The sequence below is a fragment of the Coenobita brevimanus genome, chromosome 57, assembly GCF_032717465.1.
Source record: "Coenobita brevimanus isolate Jiangsu-jjx chromosome 57, ASM3271746v2, whole genome shotgun sequence".
Taxonomy (NCBI): Eukaryota; Metazoa; Arthropoda; class Malacostraca; order Decapoda; family Coenobitidae; genus Coenobita; species Coenobita brevimanus.
The window spans coordinates 412,027-428,328 of NC_137010.1; the positions used below are offsets into that span (position 1 = coordinate 412,027).

Consider the following 16,302-nt stretch of genomic DNA (forward strand, 5'->3'; position numbering starts at 1 on the left):
CTAGTTCAACGAATTATACTGGGTACATTTAGCCAATGAGTATAAAACAATGCCATAGGTTGCTGCAGTGAAGAACTTACCCTTTATGGCACTATCTGTGTCATGAAACTGAATGTCCAGACTGATAAATGCCAGAAGAAACATGGAAATATCTACAAGAGAGTGTGAACAGAAGAGAAGGGGACATGGAGGGATAGACTGGAGATAAATGGGCCTGTTTTAGTGGCCTCATTCATGCAGGGATACTGGGGAAGAATCTTCCTGCCCCACCCCAGGGGGCAGTAATCTTACAGAATTAGCAACAAGATATATTTCACACTTGTGAAATGTAATGCCATCTCTGATGAATTCCTGTATCCATTTTTGCATCCAGAAGCTGCACAGCTGACCATGGCACTATATATTAAGGAATCATCGGCTAGTTTCAAAAACCCAACAAACACCTCAGTTCAAAAACCGTGGGCATCAGGTGAGGTGTAACATGCCTGCTGCTACACCAGTGCTGCCCTGGCGGTGGCTACATCAGTTACGCTGTGTTAGCCATGAGAAAGCCTCTCCATGTTATAGAGCTCAGTGGTGTGGTCAGTTAAGACAGAGTGCTGCACACATTTAATTTATTGATGCAAGAATGAAGCCAGGATGGCCAAGAATAAGACTGGGAGATAAATTGGGAGAGAATTTGAGGGAGGATTGTGTCATGGGAAGATAGATCACCCCACACAGTAGTAGACCTAAAGCTAAGGGTTAGATGATAGCCAATGGTTTGGTTATATTTAACAGTGTGCGAATGTAAAATAAGCAATGAATTTATACCATACCTGTAGTTTTTGCAGACATGGGGCAAACTGTAAGATGACAGTTAGGTAGTGGTATCAAAATGGTGAAAAAGTATTCATGATTTTATTTTCCAGCCATTCCTAACATATGGTGAGTCCTCGAAATACGAAAGGGATTGGGACCAAAAAAAATACTTTCATAATCAGAAATTTCGTATATCGGAACGATTTTCCCCATTGAAACATACATATAAAGGGGGGATGCATTCCAGGACCCCATTGGACCCCCCACTTAAACTTTACCCCTCCTATTTAGAGGTATGCAATACACGTATACAGTACTATACTATTGTACAGACATAAAAATATAAAACACAACTATTTACTGTAGTATTAGTACACTGTACAGTTAAATATAGACCTGTGCTGCGGCTGGAGAATTGTGTCGTTGATACAGTGCTGAGTCACATGGTGGGACCCTATTGCTCCTCTGGTACTTCCTCAACTGGTGCAGGTGTTTCTGAAGCTGTTGATGGTCCAATTTCCTCTCCAGAGTCAGAGTACGGTGCTGTTTCTTCTTGGCAGCTGGTTCCCCGGATGCAGGGCACTTGGGAGGCATGGTGAAAATACGAAACGAGGAAGAACAGTGAAAAACTGCGTAATGTACAGCAAAGCTGAGTGGAGAGGACGGACATGACTGAGAAGCGCGCGAAAATGTGTTTACCAGAGAGGGGTTAGTTCGTTTTCTTTGCCACAAGTGAGCATGGCGCTGTGCAGCACGCTCATTTTGAATTTTTCGTATTTCCTCTCATATCGCTTTTCATACCATCGAGACATACTTTCGTATTGTGGAATTTGTCCTACATTCATCGCTTTAGTACCATCGGAAATTCGTACATCAAGTTTTCCTATTTTGAGGACTTACTGTATTATGTACTGAAATCATTTGATATCATCATATCTCATATATGGCGGGGGACAGGGCGACTTGGAGGCGATTTGTTTGTGGCCACCCCAAACGGGATTGAGGCGTCTGGCAATAGATAGATAGATAGATTTCAGCACCATTCGTGTTGTTTTGGGAGGTTTAAAAAAGAAAAATAACAACTGCCTAGTTGCATTGTGGCAGTGTCCCTGAGCAACGAATATCAGTTGCCAATATTTCTGCAACTTCTGCACTCCATTGCAAGCCACAGAATGCGTCAAGGAAGCTGGGATTTGCACTGTTAGGTGCGATGGAGTGGAGAGGTATATGAGAGAGGAGGGTGTGAGTTGGGAGCAGGGCAGTGAAATGGCAGGGGACAGGGCAGCATGGAGGTGATTTGTTTGTGGCCACCCCATACGGGATTGAGGCATCTGGCAATAGATAGATAGGTAGGTGCGTCTGAGCTTTCTTTTCAATATGGTAAGAAAAAAAAATCAATTTTCGAAACTTCAAAAAATGACCCCAGCGTCGGCCTGGCGTGCACGGAAAATTCCGGGCCTTTGGCTGTGGAGGGGTTAAGGTATCTGACAATTATACACTCACACTTGTATATAAATACATATACTGTACATATGTAACCTAGTATATCACACAGACATTAGCTAATTAGTCAACCCACATGGTTAAAGCTCACCCATACACCAGTAGGCTTATGCTGGCCTGTTGGTTGAGGGACTTCAGACTCTTTTCCAGTTTGTTCTATCTTGGCACTGCTGTTCTGCCCACATGCAGATAATAAATCTCTCTTATCTCTATCTTTTGCCAGGCGTTCTGCTTGGCTTTCTTCCAATTGGTCTCCAGTCCATAAATAGTATTTGGCATTATGTTCTCATCCTTTTTGCCCTACATGTCTGTACCATCTTAACTTAATACGTTCTGTTATTAGAATAAGAAGATTGGCCCCTACCATCCCTCTGATGTTCACGTTTCTCATATGATCTCTTTTAGTCACTCCCATTGTCAGTCTAACACCCTAATTTCTGCCACTTATAATTTGCTCCTCAAATGCTCTGTAATCATCTATGCATCACTTCCATATAGGAGTATTGTTCGCAGTATTGTAGTACAAAATGTATGTGAACCTTTACCTTTCTTGATATAAGTTCTTCTCTCAGTAAAGAGTACAGGATGCCAACATTCTCGCAGTATTTTACTATTCATTTGTTAATGTTGTCTTCAGTGCTGTTGGTGGAAGTTATATGCTGCTACGGTATTCAGAGTTATCTGTTTTTGCTACACTAATGTTATCAATTTGAAGGTTTTATTCACCCTGTTGTCTGCCCACCACCATGTATTCAGTCTTTGAAGCACATATACTTAATATGTACCTAGAAAATGCTTCCACCCAACGACAGATACCTGTGTTAACTGCTGCCAACTTTTCTAGGAGCAAAGAGCTAAACTAGCTCATTTTAGCCACTGAGCAAGTACTGCTGCTACTGTATTTTGGTAATGGACAATTAGAAAATACAGTGCTGTAATTGGACATTTGTATCTAACAGAAAAATGTTAGGTTACTGACATTATTATTTTACTTGGGAAAAACTTAAAGACATACTTTATACTACAATGTGCATCGGTAAGGTGTACACCAGTGCTGGTGCAGTGCTAGTTATATTTCAGTCAATCAGTGGTCACAGAAAAGTTTGCCGACAGTCCCCTTTCAACTTTGTATCCTTCCTATGTTTTTCATTTATCCCCCCAAATTGGAGAGTATCCATCCTTCTCATACTTATTTGTTGTGTGTCTCATATTGTTGTCAGATAAAAACATTTCATGTAACACCTTTCATTGCTACACCTGACATGTGAGTGTTGTTGATTGTAATCGTACAGTTCCAGTAATGTTCGACCCCACAGATGAGCACAGTACTGGTGGTGGGGTCAGGAGGTCGTGAGCATGCCTTGGTGGCGGCCCTGGCAGCATCGCCCCATGTAAATGAAGTGCTGGTGGCTCCTGGCAATGCTGGCACACAAGACACTCCCTCTGCTACCAACATCACGTTGAACTTAAAGGACCATCAGGTTTGGCACATGACAGTTTACTACTCTAATTATCTGATGCAAGCATGGCTGAGTTATGTGAAGGAAGGTAGTAAAATCTCATTGCAACAGGAAATCTTCTGAGGAATAGATTATTGTACAGTATTTCTTCAGTTTACAATTTTCACAGTTAAATTGTTAACTTAGGAATATTATATATATATATATATATATATATATATATATATATATATATATATATACAGTATATATATATATATATATATATATATATATATATATTTAAGCATTCATGATGTGCAGCAAACGGCCAGGGTCAAATCAGCACTCTCTCTATCTAGAGAGGGGGAGGGGTAATACAGTACCACAATCTAGCTGTGGTATCATCTAATACAGTATACTGTTTTTACTTTAACTTGGCCCAAATTTTTGTCCTCTTGTAGCTTCTTCCCTGTAGCTGATTGACAGAAAGACAATACTGCTGCTGTACAATTTTCTATAGCAATTCTTCATGACAAGCATCATATTCTAGTGTTGATCTGTTGCTGCAGCTGAGCATTCAAGATGGAAGGATGGCAGGTTAATGCCAGTTTAGAGTACAAGTGGTATTGTCAGAGGATTAAAAAATATTAGTTACCCAATTGCTGCCATGGTCACACAAGCAAGTGTTTTATTCTAGTTTGCACAGGATAGTATTTTTTTTATATAGCTACAATCTGGTAATAGAATTGAAGAATACTGTTGAGCCAAGAGACATCCTAGTAATCAGAGGGTTACAGATTGCTGGCAGTCTTCACTGCTATATAAGGGATACATACAAAGATCACAACTTTTCCTCTACAACTGGTACTGTAAACTCAGGGAAACTGCCAAATTTGCTTGTGTAGGTAGTAATGGGATTTTGATAGGCAATTTTTCTCTAATTTATTGTGGACCTGATGGCAAAAACATCAAGATAAGGCATATTATACACTAATTTGGATTGTTACGTTAAGACTTCTGTAATTCCATCCATCGATCATCCAATCCTACATTGCCCCATGAGGACCATAGGAGCCCGGGGCTAGGCAAGTTGGTCCTGATATTCAAGATGAGAGTGACCAGCCTCACTCATCCCTGGGCGGCATTACGTGAACAATAACCCCAGCCACTCCTTCGGTACAAACCTTCACCGGCTCAATCCGATTGGAGCACCGTAATTACCTACTAAACCACCAGGCACCATAATTTGGTAATATGATTACCACCCAGCATAGTAAATGGTACAGGAAACCATTCGGCATGTCACTTAGTGTTGAGTCACCCACAGGCAGAAGGAAGAGGAAAAAATGAAGGACAGAAAGACAAGAGGGAGTATAAAGTCACCCATATGCAGAAGGACATGGAAAGGATGAAGTAAAGGAAGACAGAAGAGAAGGAAGGACTGGAGGGAGGTTCTGTAACATGATTGTTAATCTGAAAGATATCTTGGCAGTCAGGGAGTTAATAATTACTCTACCATTGCCAATAGTTGTCCATTTTCTGTTATGAACACATTTGATTGTTTCATTATGGGTTTACACTATGTTTTTCTGTAGCAGCCAAATGGTTGAGTATATTGAAGGTTGTATACAGTCTTGTACTTCACTGAAATTGTTTTAATAATGATTTGCTGCTTTTAGGAGGTTGTGCATACCTGCCAAGAGTTCAGTGTGGGCTTGGTGGTGGTGGGGCCGGAGGATCCCTTGGCTGATGGATTGGCCAACACACTCACTGCAGCGGGCATTAAGGTCAGGATTAGGAATGCATTTTTTGTCTGGTCACGTAAATAGTTAGGGACAAGTGTGGCAAGTATTCCACTGTGTCTGCTTTGCACAGACAGCATGTGTGTAAGTTTCCTTCTTGATGCCTCATATCAAGGAGCATAATACAGTAAAAGTCCTATTATTCGGCATCTATGGGACCGGGATGATGCTGAGGAATTGGATTTGCCGAATAATAAAAAAACCTACCCACTCAGTACCTTAAATATATTGGTGAACACTGTCATCACCACTTACGGTATTACAACTGTGTTTGGAGAGAGTACTGTATACTGTACAATACTGCAATCAGTACAGTACTATACCTGAATCTGAAATATATATATATAAATTAGTGAACATATACAAGTGTAATGACACAGTAGGCCTACAAGTCAGATAACACTTCCTGGATGGCCGAAATGATATGGAATATTACCTACCAGCTCAGTATATCACTTATATTGGTGAACTCGTCACTACTTATATTATTACAAATATGTTTGGAGTGAGTACTGAATACAGTACTTTTTCCAAACAAAATAAAATAGTTGGAAAATTACATAAAATAAAGTGAAGGAATATGAATTGGTAAGGTGTTTCTGATGAAAGTTTAACGTACATTTAGCACTCATTCTTTTGTTCGTTTTTTTTGTTTACATGTGAAAGGGAGAGTATTGATGCAAACAGTAATGTATTCCATTAACCCCTTAATAACCTCCAGCATTGAACAACCCTTTACAGTACCGATGTCAGCGATGTCGAGTTAGTGAGCTATGAAAAAACTGTGAACAATTATGGAAAGGGAACGAAGGTCGCTGGTATGTTTACACGACTCTGCGTTACGATTCCAAGCAGTCAGAGGGTCGGTTAATCTCAGATGTTTTCGCCCAATTTTTAAATGCACCGTAACTTAGTAATTTCTCCTGTGAATCATAGCGAATCATAGCATGGGTTTAGGAAGCTAAATAATACATTGCTAGGTGCGCCAGACGATTATCTTCACATCTTTAAGAAAATGGAAGAAATTTAATCTCTCTTTGAGTACATAGAGTAAGTTTAGTCCATTCTTCTGAAATCAATTTATTTTTCTTAAAGATATGAAGATAATCGTCTGGCTCACCTAGCAGTGTGTTATTTAGCTTCCTAAACCCATGCTATGATATCTGTATTTACCAAATGGGGGAAAACATCTGAGATTAACCAACTGCCTGACTGCTTGGAATCGTAGCGTAGTGTCGTGTAAACATGCCAGTGACCTTCGTTCCCTCCCCATAGTTGTTCAGTTTTCTTTATAGCTCACACTATCTTGACATCACTGACATTGGTACTGTAAAGGGTTGTTCAGTGCTGGAGGTTATTAAGGGGTTAATGGGATATACTACTGTTTGCATCAGTACTCTCTCTTTCACATTAAACACAAAAATGAACAAAAGAATGAGCACTAAACGTACGTTGAAGTTTCATCAAAAAGACCTTAGCAATTCATATTCCTCCAGTGTATTTTTAAGTATTTTTCTGACTTTAGGTTAGGTTAGGTTTGGTTAAATTATTAGGTACAGTTAAACTCGGTTAAGTTAGGTTTAGTTAAACAGGACAGTCTCTTCCACCATTATGCTGAGGAATAAAAATACTAGAGCTGTCACAGCCATACAGCTAAAAACAATGGGGAAACTGATTTAACAAGCAACATTTATTTATGGGTAATGCTTTACAGTATCAGTGGTTCATGGGCTATGCAATTACTGGTAAATGTCATTTTCAGGAAGGTGTCAAAAATGAGCGAATTTCAAGAATTAGCGAGGGGGCTTGGAACGTAACCCTCGCTGATTTGGTGGGGATGGTTACTGTACTGTATGATACTTTGCAATATTGTAATCAATACAGTACTATACCAGAATCTGAAAAAATATAGAAATTAGTGAACATACGGAAGTGTAATGAAATGTTAGGCCTACAAGTCACAGATAACACTTCCTGGACTGCCGAGATGATTCTGGACATCTGCCGAACAATCAGTGATTTTCGTTAATGGGACTATTTCTCAAAACTGACGAAATGTCGGATTACCGAATAATCAGCTGCCGAATAATAGGACTTTTACTATATGTAGGCAGGGAAATATACCAAGCCTCTCTCTGTTAGGAGTATATTAGTGAACAGAATAAAGTAAGGAGCAGAAGTGGTTGTACAATATGTGGGCTGAGAAACATACCAAGTCTCCCTCAGTTTAGGAGTAGATTACCAGAGAGAGGAATATGAGAAGCAGAAATGGCAAAATATTAGGTGAAGTTTTTCCCTAATTATACATTGGGATTTTTCTGAGTGTTTGTCGATATATATATTAATCTGGGTCAATTTTTGGTTGTTCTCATCACTTGATTTCGAAACAAACAAAAGTATTTTTCAGTTTACTTTAGCGTGATTTGAATGAATTTGAGCTTCATTTTTGTCAGAAATAACTCATTTTGGAGATTAGGTCTACCCCAGGCAAAATATACCAATTTTGGGGTAGTTAAGGAAGCGGCCAGGTTGCCTGGGGCAGTGTTTACCAATGATCTCGCCAACAGGCTGCAATGTTTACCAATTATCACTCTGACTGGAGACATCAGTGTATCTTGTGTCAAAACATTTGATAATGATTTAACCAAACCTAACCTAATCCAGCCTAACCTCACTTGCATTTGACAGCCAGCTGTCAAATGTAAAAAATATGCGTTAAGAATGGGGCTGGCTACAGGCAGATGTTGGCGGAGATCAGAGGTAATAAGATACAGGATTTTCATGTCAAATACCTGTATACATTTCCAAAAACAAAGTTATAGTGGAATAGATTCAAAATACTATGCCTTGGTCTACAACGTGGTTGTGTCAGATTTCCTGGATCGAGTGATGTGATTTTACAAAGAATTGACCATCTGTCATTAATGTATTTTTCAGTCTTCTCACCTGCCATCTGTGTCTTTGATGTACAGTACTGTTATTCCTCTCTCATCTTTCTCTTAAATATATGTGTACTGTTCCTCATCCTTCGTGTACCAGTACAGTAATACCTTGATATACGATATCCCTGGATGCGATACCCTGGCTTAACAATGGGAGTATAAATACAGTACCACCATACCCCACCTAACAATGGCCAAACCCCAGTTTAACGATGGGTTTTGAATTTTTTTTTACCGATTTTGATGATATTTTAACTAAAATTGTCTGTTTAGGTTGATTTATAAACAGTTTTTAGACTTAGATTAATGTGTTTTAGCCATAGGTGGGGTGAACATTGTCATTTTTGGGTACCGTTTACTAAGCTTGATTTTTTTACAGACTTACATTTTATGACTTTCAGATTTTATTTGTTGGTTTTAGTGAGTTATATACAGGCGTTAGGCTTATGTTAGCTTCCTTGACAGCTGTTAGGCCATTTAGATTGGCTTTAAACTTGTATTGGGGCTTATTTGGGTGGCTTTTAGGCTTGATTTGGGGGGGAAACCCAAGGCTGGTAAACACTCCACGTTACTTTCCATGTTAAAAGTACCTCGATATACAATACCTCGCCTAACAGCGGGGTTTTACCTAACCAATTACATCATTAAACTGGGGTATGCCTGTATAATGTTGTAGCCTTTTTTCCCATCCTTCTTTCACCAGTACACTCATTTTTCTTGTACCCCTTAACCCTTGTAGTCTGATGCCTCTCTCTTTAATTCATGCAGCTGCCAGTGGGTTTTATTCAGCTTTGGATATTTTTCAAACTGGAGGGGTTGCATACAGCTTTCATTTACCCCGTTTCTACATGAGATATCCTGAAAGTTAAATAAAATTGTCTGATGGTTTGTCTGTGGCTTGATGAAAATGAAAAGTATATCATCAGGTTGAGGGGGTTAACTCTGCTATCCTCTGAACCCCAACAGGTGTTTGGACCAAGTAAGGAGGCAGCACAAATAGAATCCAGCAAGTCCTGGGCAAAGGAGTTCATGGTGCGTCACTCTATACCCACTGCACCGCACCACACCTTCACTGACCCCAGCCACGCCAAGGACTTCATCAGAAAGTAGGCATAGCATCATCATTGCTGCTTCCTCCACCATTGTCACTGCCAGCATTATTGGTATCTTTGTCCTCCTCCTCCTCCTCATCATCATCATCATCATCATCATCATTTTTCATGTTGTGGTTATTACGATTGTACAGTTGTGGTGGATTGTCCTCTACCTACAGCACCACACCACAGCTTCACCCACCCAGACCATGCCAAGAACTTCATCAGAATATTGGAACAGAATCATCATAGGTGTCCTTATCATTGTCATCATATTAATTTTTTAAATCATCTTTTCTTTTTCTTCATTATTAGCATCACTCATCATTATCACTACAAGTTCTCATGATAATTTATCTGCATTATCTTTTATTTTTATTGCCATCATCATCTTTATTAGTCTTATCATAATTGTCACTGGTTTTATTTTTGTATCTATAATAATTCTTCAGTTTTGTGTAAGCCAAATCGTAGTATTTTTATTTTCAAATGTACTTCACATGCCTTGGGTCAGCAGTGTTCTGTGTATTCTATAGCAGAAAGGAAGATGATAATACTCCATCATTTAAGAACCTTTGTTATATAAGTGAAGTTCAAAATGTAGCAGTTTTAAAACCCACTCCAAGTATGGCTGGGAAAAGTGTTTAAGATGAGGATGAGGATGTAGTTGAAAAGGACATGGTTGATAATATAGGCGAGGATCGTAAATTTGACATGATATTGGTGAGGATGGTGATTATTATTATTGTTATTATTATTATTATTACTATTTATTATTATTATTAATTATTATTAATAGTTAATTATTATTATTATTATCATCATTATTATTATTTGGTTAGAAGATGAAATTGGTGTGAATGATTATGAGGATGATGCATTATTGATATCCCAAGTATGAATTCCCCCTACAGAGGTACATGGTCAGGGTATGTAGTGAAGGCATCAGGTCTGGCTGCGGGTAAGGGTGTGGTGGTGGCAGGGTCTGTGGCTGAAGCATGTGAAGCTGTGGACCATATCACTGCAGCACATGGGGCAGCCGCATCCATGCTCGTCATAGAGGAGAGGATCACCGGAGAGGAAGTTTCTGTAAGTTGATCTTGTATGGCTTAGTATACTGGCTACAGTTAGTAGAGACATCACCCATTGAAATGACCTAAGATCCAAAATGTTACCTTGTATTAACCATCAAAACATGGGTTTGGCTAGGGCAGCATGTACTGTAGTAGGATTTTTTAAAGATGGACCCCTCATTGTTTTGTACACACAGCCCTCATTATTAGTAAGAGATGAATTTTTAAACATAACAGCATATACAATTGATACTGTAATTTAGGTGAAACAGATAAATGCATTTTGTAGGTAGAAATGGAGCGTGTCAATTTTTGTTTAATTACTGAGGACTTCAGTACAGAAAGGGATCTCCAAAAAAACCCACTTGTAATGAGAAATGCCTTTAGTTTTGTTGTGGTTTATATACTGGATGTGTGTGTGTGTCTGTGTATATATATATATGTTGACATTTAAAATGAGAGTGACCAGCCACACTTATCCCTGAGTGGCATTGCATGAGCAATAAACCCCAACCATCCCTTGGATATAAACATTCATGGACTCAGTTCAACTGGAGTGCAATAATTACCCACTATACCACCAGGCGCCAAAATTTTGTTATACAGTTACCACCCAGTGTAGTAAATGGATTCCTGATGTACGGTACAGGAAACTATTTGGCTTATATATATATATATCCATCCATCATCCAATCCTACGTTGCCTCATGAGGAGCGTAGGAGCCCGGGGCTAAGCAGTTGGTCCTGACATTTAAGATGAGAGTGAATTTTATATATATATATATATATATATATATATTTACAAGGAGTGATCAAAAAGTTCAGTGAATGTTTGAACAACCGTATGTAATTGAAAATTAGGTGCATACATTATACATCCCCTTCAGAGTACTCCCCAACTGCACACATACACTTGTTCCACCATTCCTGCAACTGCCTGAAACATTGCTGGAAGTCTTCCTTCTTGATCTCCTTCCGAAGGCTTGTAGTCTTCGATTGGATGTCAGTCATTTCATAACGATTCCCTCTCATCGTGTGCTTCAGTTTCGGGAACAACCACAAGTCACAAGGTACCAAGTCAGGTGAAAAAGGTGGATGCAGCATGAGTGGAATGTATTTTTGCCAGAAATGTCTGGATACTGCATGCTGCTCAAACTGCGACATTTCCCCAAAGTCAGATGCAGCAGACATGACCTCACTCTGTGTCATGCCACAACATACTGGCCTGTGCTGTTGTGGTGTCCGGTGGCTGGTGGCAACTAGGAATGTGGATGATGTAACAACCGCCAACAACCCACACATACTTTAACTCATTTCTGTTTAGCAGCACCATTCACCAAACATTTTGGTCACTCCTTGTATGTGTTGTGTATATGCTCTATATTATACTGGTTTGTGGTAGGTGGGGGCACTCACCATCCACTCACTCGAAGTAGTGCTGCTGTCGGGTGCTGCTTATTCCTCTCCTCCATCCTTCTTTCCTTCCATCCTCTTCTCTCTTCCTTTACTTCATTCTTTCCCTGTCCTTCTGCCTACGGGTAACTTTACACTTCCTCTTCTGTCTTTCTTTCCTTCATTCTTTCCTCTTCCTTCTGCCTGTGGGTGACTCTACACTGAGTGACAAGCCAAATGGTTTCCTGTACACCAGGAAACCATCTACTATGCTGGGTGGTAACCATATAACCAGATTTTGGCGCCTGGTGGTTTAGTGAGTAATTATTGCGCTCCAGTCGGATTGAGCCAGTGAAGGTTTATATCCAAGGGGTGGTTGGGGTTGATTGCTCATGTAATGCCACTCAGGGATGAGTGAGACTGGTCACTCTCATCTTAGACCAACTGCTTAGCCCCGGATTCCTACACTCCTCATGGGGCAATGTAGGATTGGATGATGGATGGATGGATATATACTGGTATTTAGTTTTTAAATGGTCACAGCTTTATCACTTTGCTAACAATCCATTGCCAGTATTGCATCCTGCCTTCCCTGCTTCTTTTTCCTCCTTGGATGTCATTTTCCTTATCATACTCTTTGGTTGCATGTGTGCATGCTATCAGAGTGATCAGAGAGAGTTATATATAAAAAAAAATAAAAAAAAGTCAGCTGGCAGGGAAGTGGTAGCAGACTTTATTATTCAACAGTAACTAAGTGCCTCAGCAGTAATAATCACTGCTGTTGTTAATATCATTTTTACATAATTCGGAGGCTGAAAACATAGTTTGGTGTGTATATTGTTTCACAGATGGCTGTGTATCTATAGCACTTCATAATGACTAGCACCTATTATGATGATATAGCTGAACAATTTGTGTGGAGAGATGGCAGTATCAGGCTGAGTTTGAGTATATTACAAGCAGTGTTCAGTCTAAATAGGGATGTGTTCTAAAATATCACAAATCTTTCCATGCCGTTGTACAGCAAATTAGAAGAATCTATAGTTGCGGCGCACGACTTTGGGATTGTTATTATCGCACTCTGGCAACCTACCACTCAAAAGTGCGTCCCATTTCGTGTATAACATGAAATGCAAGTGATTTGTCCATCCATCCATCCATCATCCAATACTACGTTGCCCGATGAGGAGCGTAGAAACCCGGGGCTTGGCAATTTGGTCCTGACATTTAAGATGAGAGTGACCAGCCTCACTCATCCCTGAGTGGCATTATATGAGCAATAACCCCAACCATCCCTTGGATATAAACCTTCACCGGCTCAGTCCGATTTGAGCACTGTAATTACCCACTAAACCACCAGGCACCTAATTTGGTTATATGATTACCACCCAGCATAGTAACTGGTTTCCTGGTGTACAGGAAACCATTAGGCTTGTCACTCAGTGTAGAGTCACCCATAGGCAGAAGGAAGAGGAAAGAAAGACAAAAGAGGGAGTGTAAAGTCACCAGTAGACAGAAGGACGTGGAAAGAATGAAGTAAAGAAAGAGAGAAGAGGAAGGAAGGAATGGTGAGAGGAAAGGAAAGGGCAGACACCCGAGAGCAGCATTACATCAAGTGAGTGGATGGTGAGCGCCCACACCTACCTATATTCGTGTATACAGTATTATATTTGTGCATAATAATATGATTCGTGTATGATACCAAATCTGATGCACTTTTGAATGATAGGTTGTCAGGGTACGATAATGACAACCTCAGAGTCATCTGCTGTGACTATAGTTAGTTAGCCGTAAAGGCAGCAGTGGAACATTGTTATTACTATTATCATTATTTATTTTATTTTATTTTACAGTAAGACCTCACTATAACAGACTAATTGAGGCCCATGCCATTTCAAAAAATGCAAAATTCCGATAAAAGCGACATCCAGACTTCCCCCTCCTAACCCAGACTTTTTCCAATGTATCAGACATTAGTCCGGATCACATGAACGGTTTTTAAACTGTTTTGACTACCATTGCGGTACTGTACTGCATTATAACTTCACTACGTTAATCAAATAGTATAATATATATAATAATATTGTACTGTACACTGATACACATGTCTTTTATATATCTTATTGTGGTGAACATAGTTGAAGTGGTCAGGCAGTCCAGACTGCTTCTGGCTATATCAGACTTATTCCGATATATAGGAATTTAGTCCGGTAGCTCCTTAAGCCTGATAAAAGCGAATTCCTGTCTGATGAAGTCCATTATATCGAGGTTTTACTGTATTTTTTTTCTCTGTGGACTTATTTACAAAGGTGATTAATAATGAACTACTGCATCATCTCTGTATTCTCTTGCCTGAAGGTGGAATTACTCTTGGTTTAGGTGTTATGCTTCACTGATGGTCAGAGTATTGCCATGATGCCGGCTGCCCAGGACCACAAGCGGCTGCAGGATGGTGACCATGGCCCAAACACTGGTGGTATGGGGGCCTATGCTCCATATCCTCTCCTCTCACAACACACCCTCAACACCATACATGATACCATTCTTCAGAGGACTGTTGGTGGTCTTAGGAATGAAGGAATTCCATTTGTGGGTTAGTGTTTGAGGCATGCAGGAATCCCCAATTTGATTTTTTTTTTAACTTGAACTTTTTCGTTATTTAAGTTGCAGATGACCTTATACCTCTTTGTCAACTTAAGTTGGATATTGTTCATTATAGTTGCCCTGGAGTCAGTTTTTCTTTCTTTACCCTTCAGTCATGGGTGAGAAGCATGCATCCCTTTTTTTTTTTTTTTTTTTTTTTTTTTTTTTTTTTTTTTACACACAAAGAAGCATTTTATGTTTACGCTTTCTAGACTTTAGAACTGAATGTACCAGATATACTTGTGAAGTATGGTCTAGAATTTGAACTTTGAGAATTAATGAATGAGAGAAGCAGTCAGGGAGAAAGACTGAAAGTTGAGAAGCTGAGGATCAAAGAAATGGCAGATGAATACGGGACCAAAGTAGAGGACGAGTTAGAATTACTGAACTGGAATGAAATGGATCTGGACAGACTGTGGAATGCATATAGGGATTGCTTAGTTAGGAATGGTAAAGCGGTGTGTGGTGTGGCAAGAGTAACAACGAAGAAGAAAGGTGCGGCATGGTGGGATGAAGAGGTAAAGTGAGCGGTGGAGGAAAAGAGGAAGAAGTGGCTTAAGTGGTTACAGAATAGGGGTTCAGTTGAAATAGGAACGGAATATGTTGAGAGCAAGAAGCACGTAAAGAGACTAGTGAAGAGGAAAAAGGAGGAGGTAAATGAGGATCTAGGAAGAAAAATGAATGCGAACTACTCTGAAAATAGAAAGTTATTCTGGAAAGAGGGGCGGAAATGTAGAAGTGAAAGTGGAAAGAAATGGGATGGTGTGAAGAATGCAGGTGGTAGATTATTAACCCATGGAGATGAAGTAAGGACCAGATGGAAAGAATATTTTGAAAGCTTGGTGAATGGGGATAGAGAGAGCAGAGCAGCTGTAAACATGATTGGTTATGGGGGTGTGCAGAGAAGGAATGCAGTGCCAGGAGACGTGACACTCACACAGGTAAAGAGTGCTGTGAAGCTGCTGAAAAATGGGAAAGCAGCTGGGGTTGATGAGGTGTATGCAGAGATGCTTAAATGTAGTGGAGAGAATGGAATGAAGTGTTTATTGGAGATATGTAAGAAGGCATGGATGAGTGAAACTGTGCCTGCAGAGTGGAAAAAGGCTGTGATTGTACCCCTGTACAAAAATAAAGTTGAACGAAGTGAATGCAAGAATTATCGTGGCATAAGCTTACTGAGTGTGGTAGGGAAGGTATATGGAAGAATTATTATAGAAAAAGTAAGAGATATCAGAAGTCCTAGTGAGTGATGAACAGGGTGGCTTTAGGAGTGGCAGAGGATGTGTGGACCAAATATTTGCAGTAAGACAGATAGTAGAGAAGGCTTGTGAGAAGGACCATAAGGTGTTTATGGCATTTATGGATCTGGAAAAAGCATATGACAAAGTGGACAGAGAAGGATTGTGGAAAGTTTTGCGCATGTACGGTGTAGAGGGTAAGCTGCTAGGTGCCGTCAAGAGTTTTTATGATGGTAGTGAAGCAGGTTTCAGGGTTAATGGGCATCTAAGTGAATGGTTCACAATCATTGTGGGTGTGTGACAGGGTTGTGTGATGTCCCCATGGTGGTTCAGTGTATATATGGATGGGGTGATGAGAGATGTGAAAACACG

At 39.9% G+C, this 16,302-nt stretch overlaps 1 protein-coding gene across 1 annotated transcript in view; it reads left to right on the forward strand.

Moving 5' to 3' along the window:
• Window positions 1-16,302, forward strand: part of Gart (trifunctional purine biosynthetic protein adenosine-3 Gart) — a 37,714-nt gene that overhangs the window by 5,765 nt on the left and 15,647 nt on the right. Inside the window, exons 2-6 of the mRNA XM_080274339.1 lie at window positions 3,621-3,785; window positions 5,426-5,533; window positions 9,457-9,596; window positions 10,499-10,673; window positions 14,429-14,642. Of these exons, the coding sequence (XP_080130465.1) occupies window positions 3,621-3,785; window positions 5,426-5,533; window positions 9,457-9,596; window positions 10,499-10,673; window positions 14,429-14,642 (802 nt within the window). The remainder of the gene's footprint in view (window positions 1-3,620; window positions 3,786-5,425; window positions 5,534-9,456; window positions 9,597-10,498; window positions 10,674-14,428; window positions 14,643-16,302) is intronic.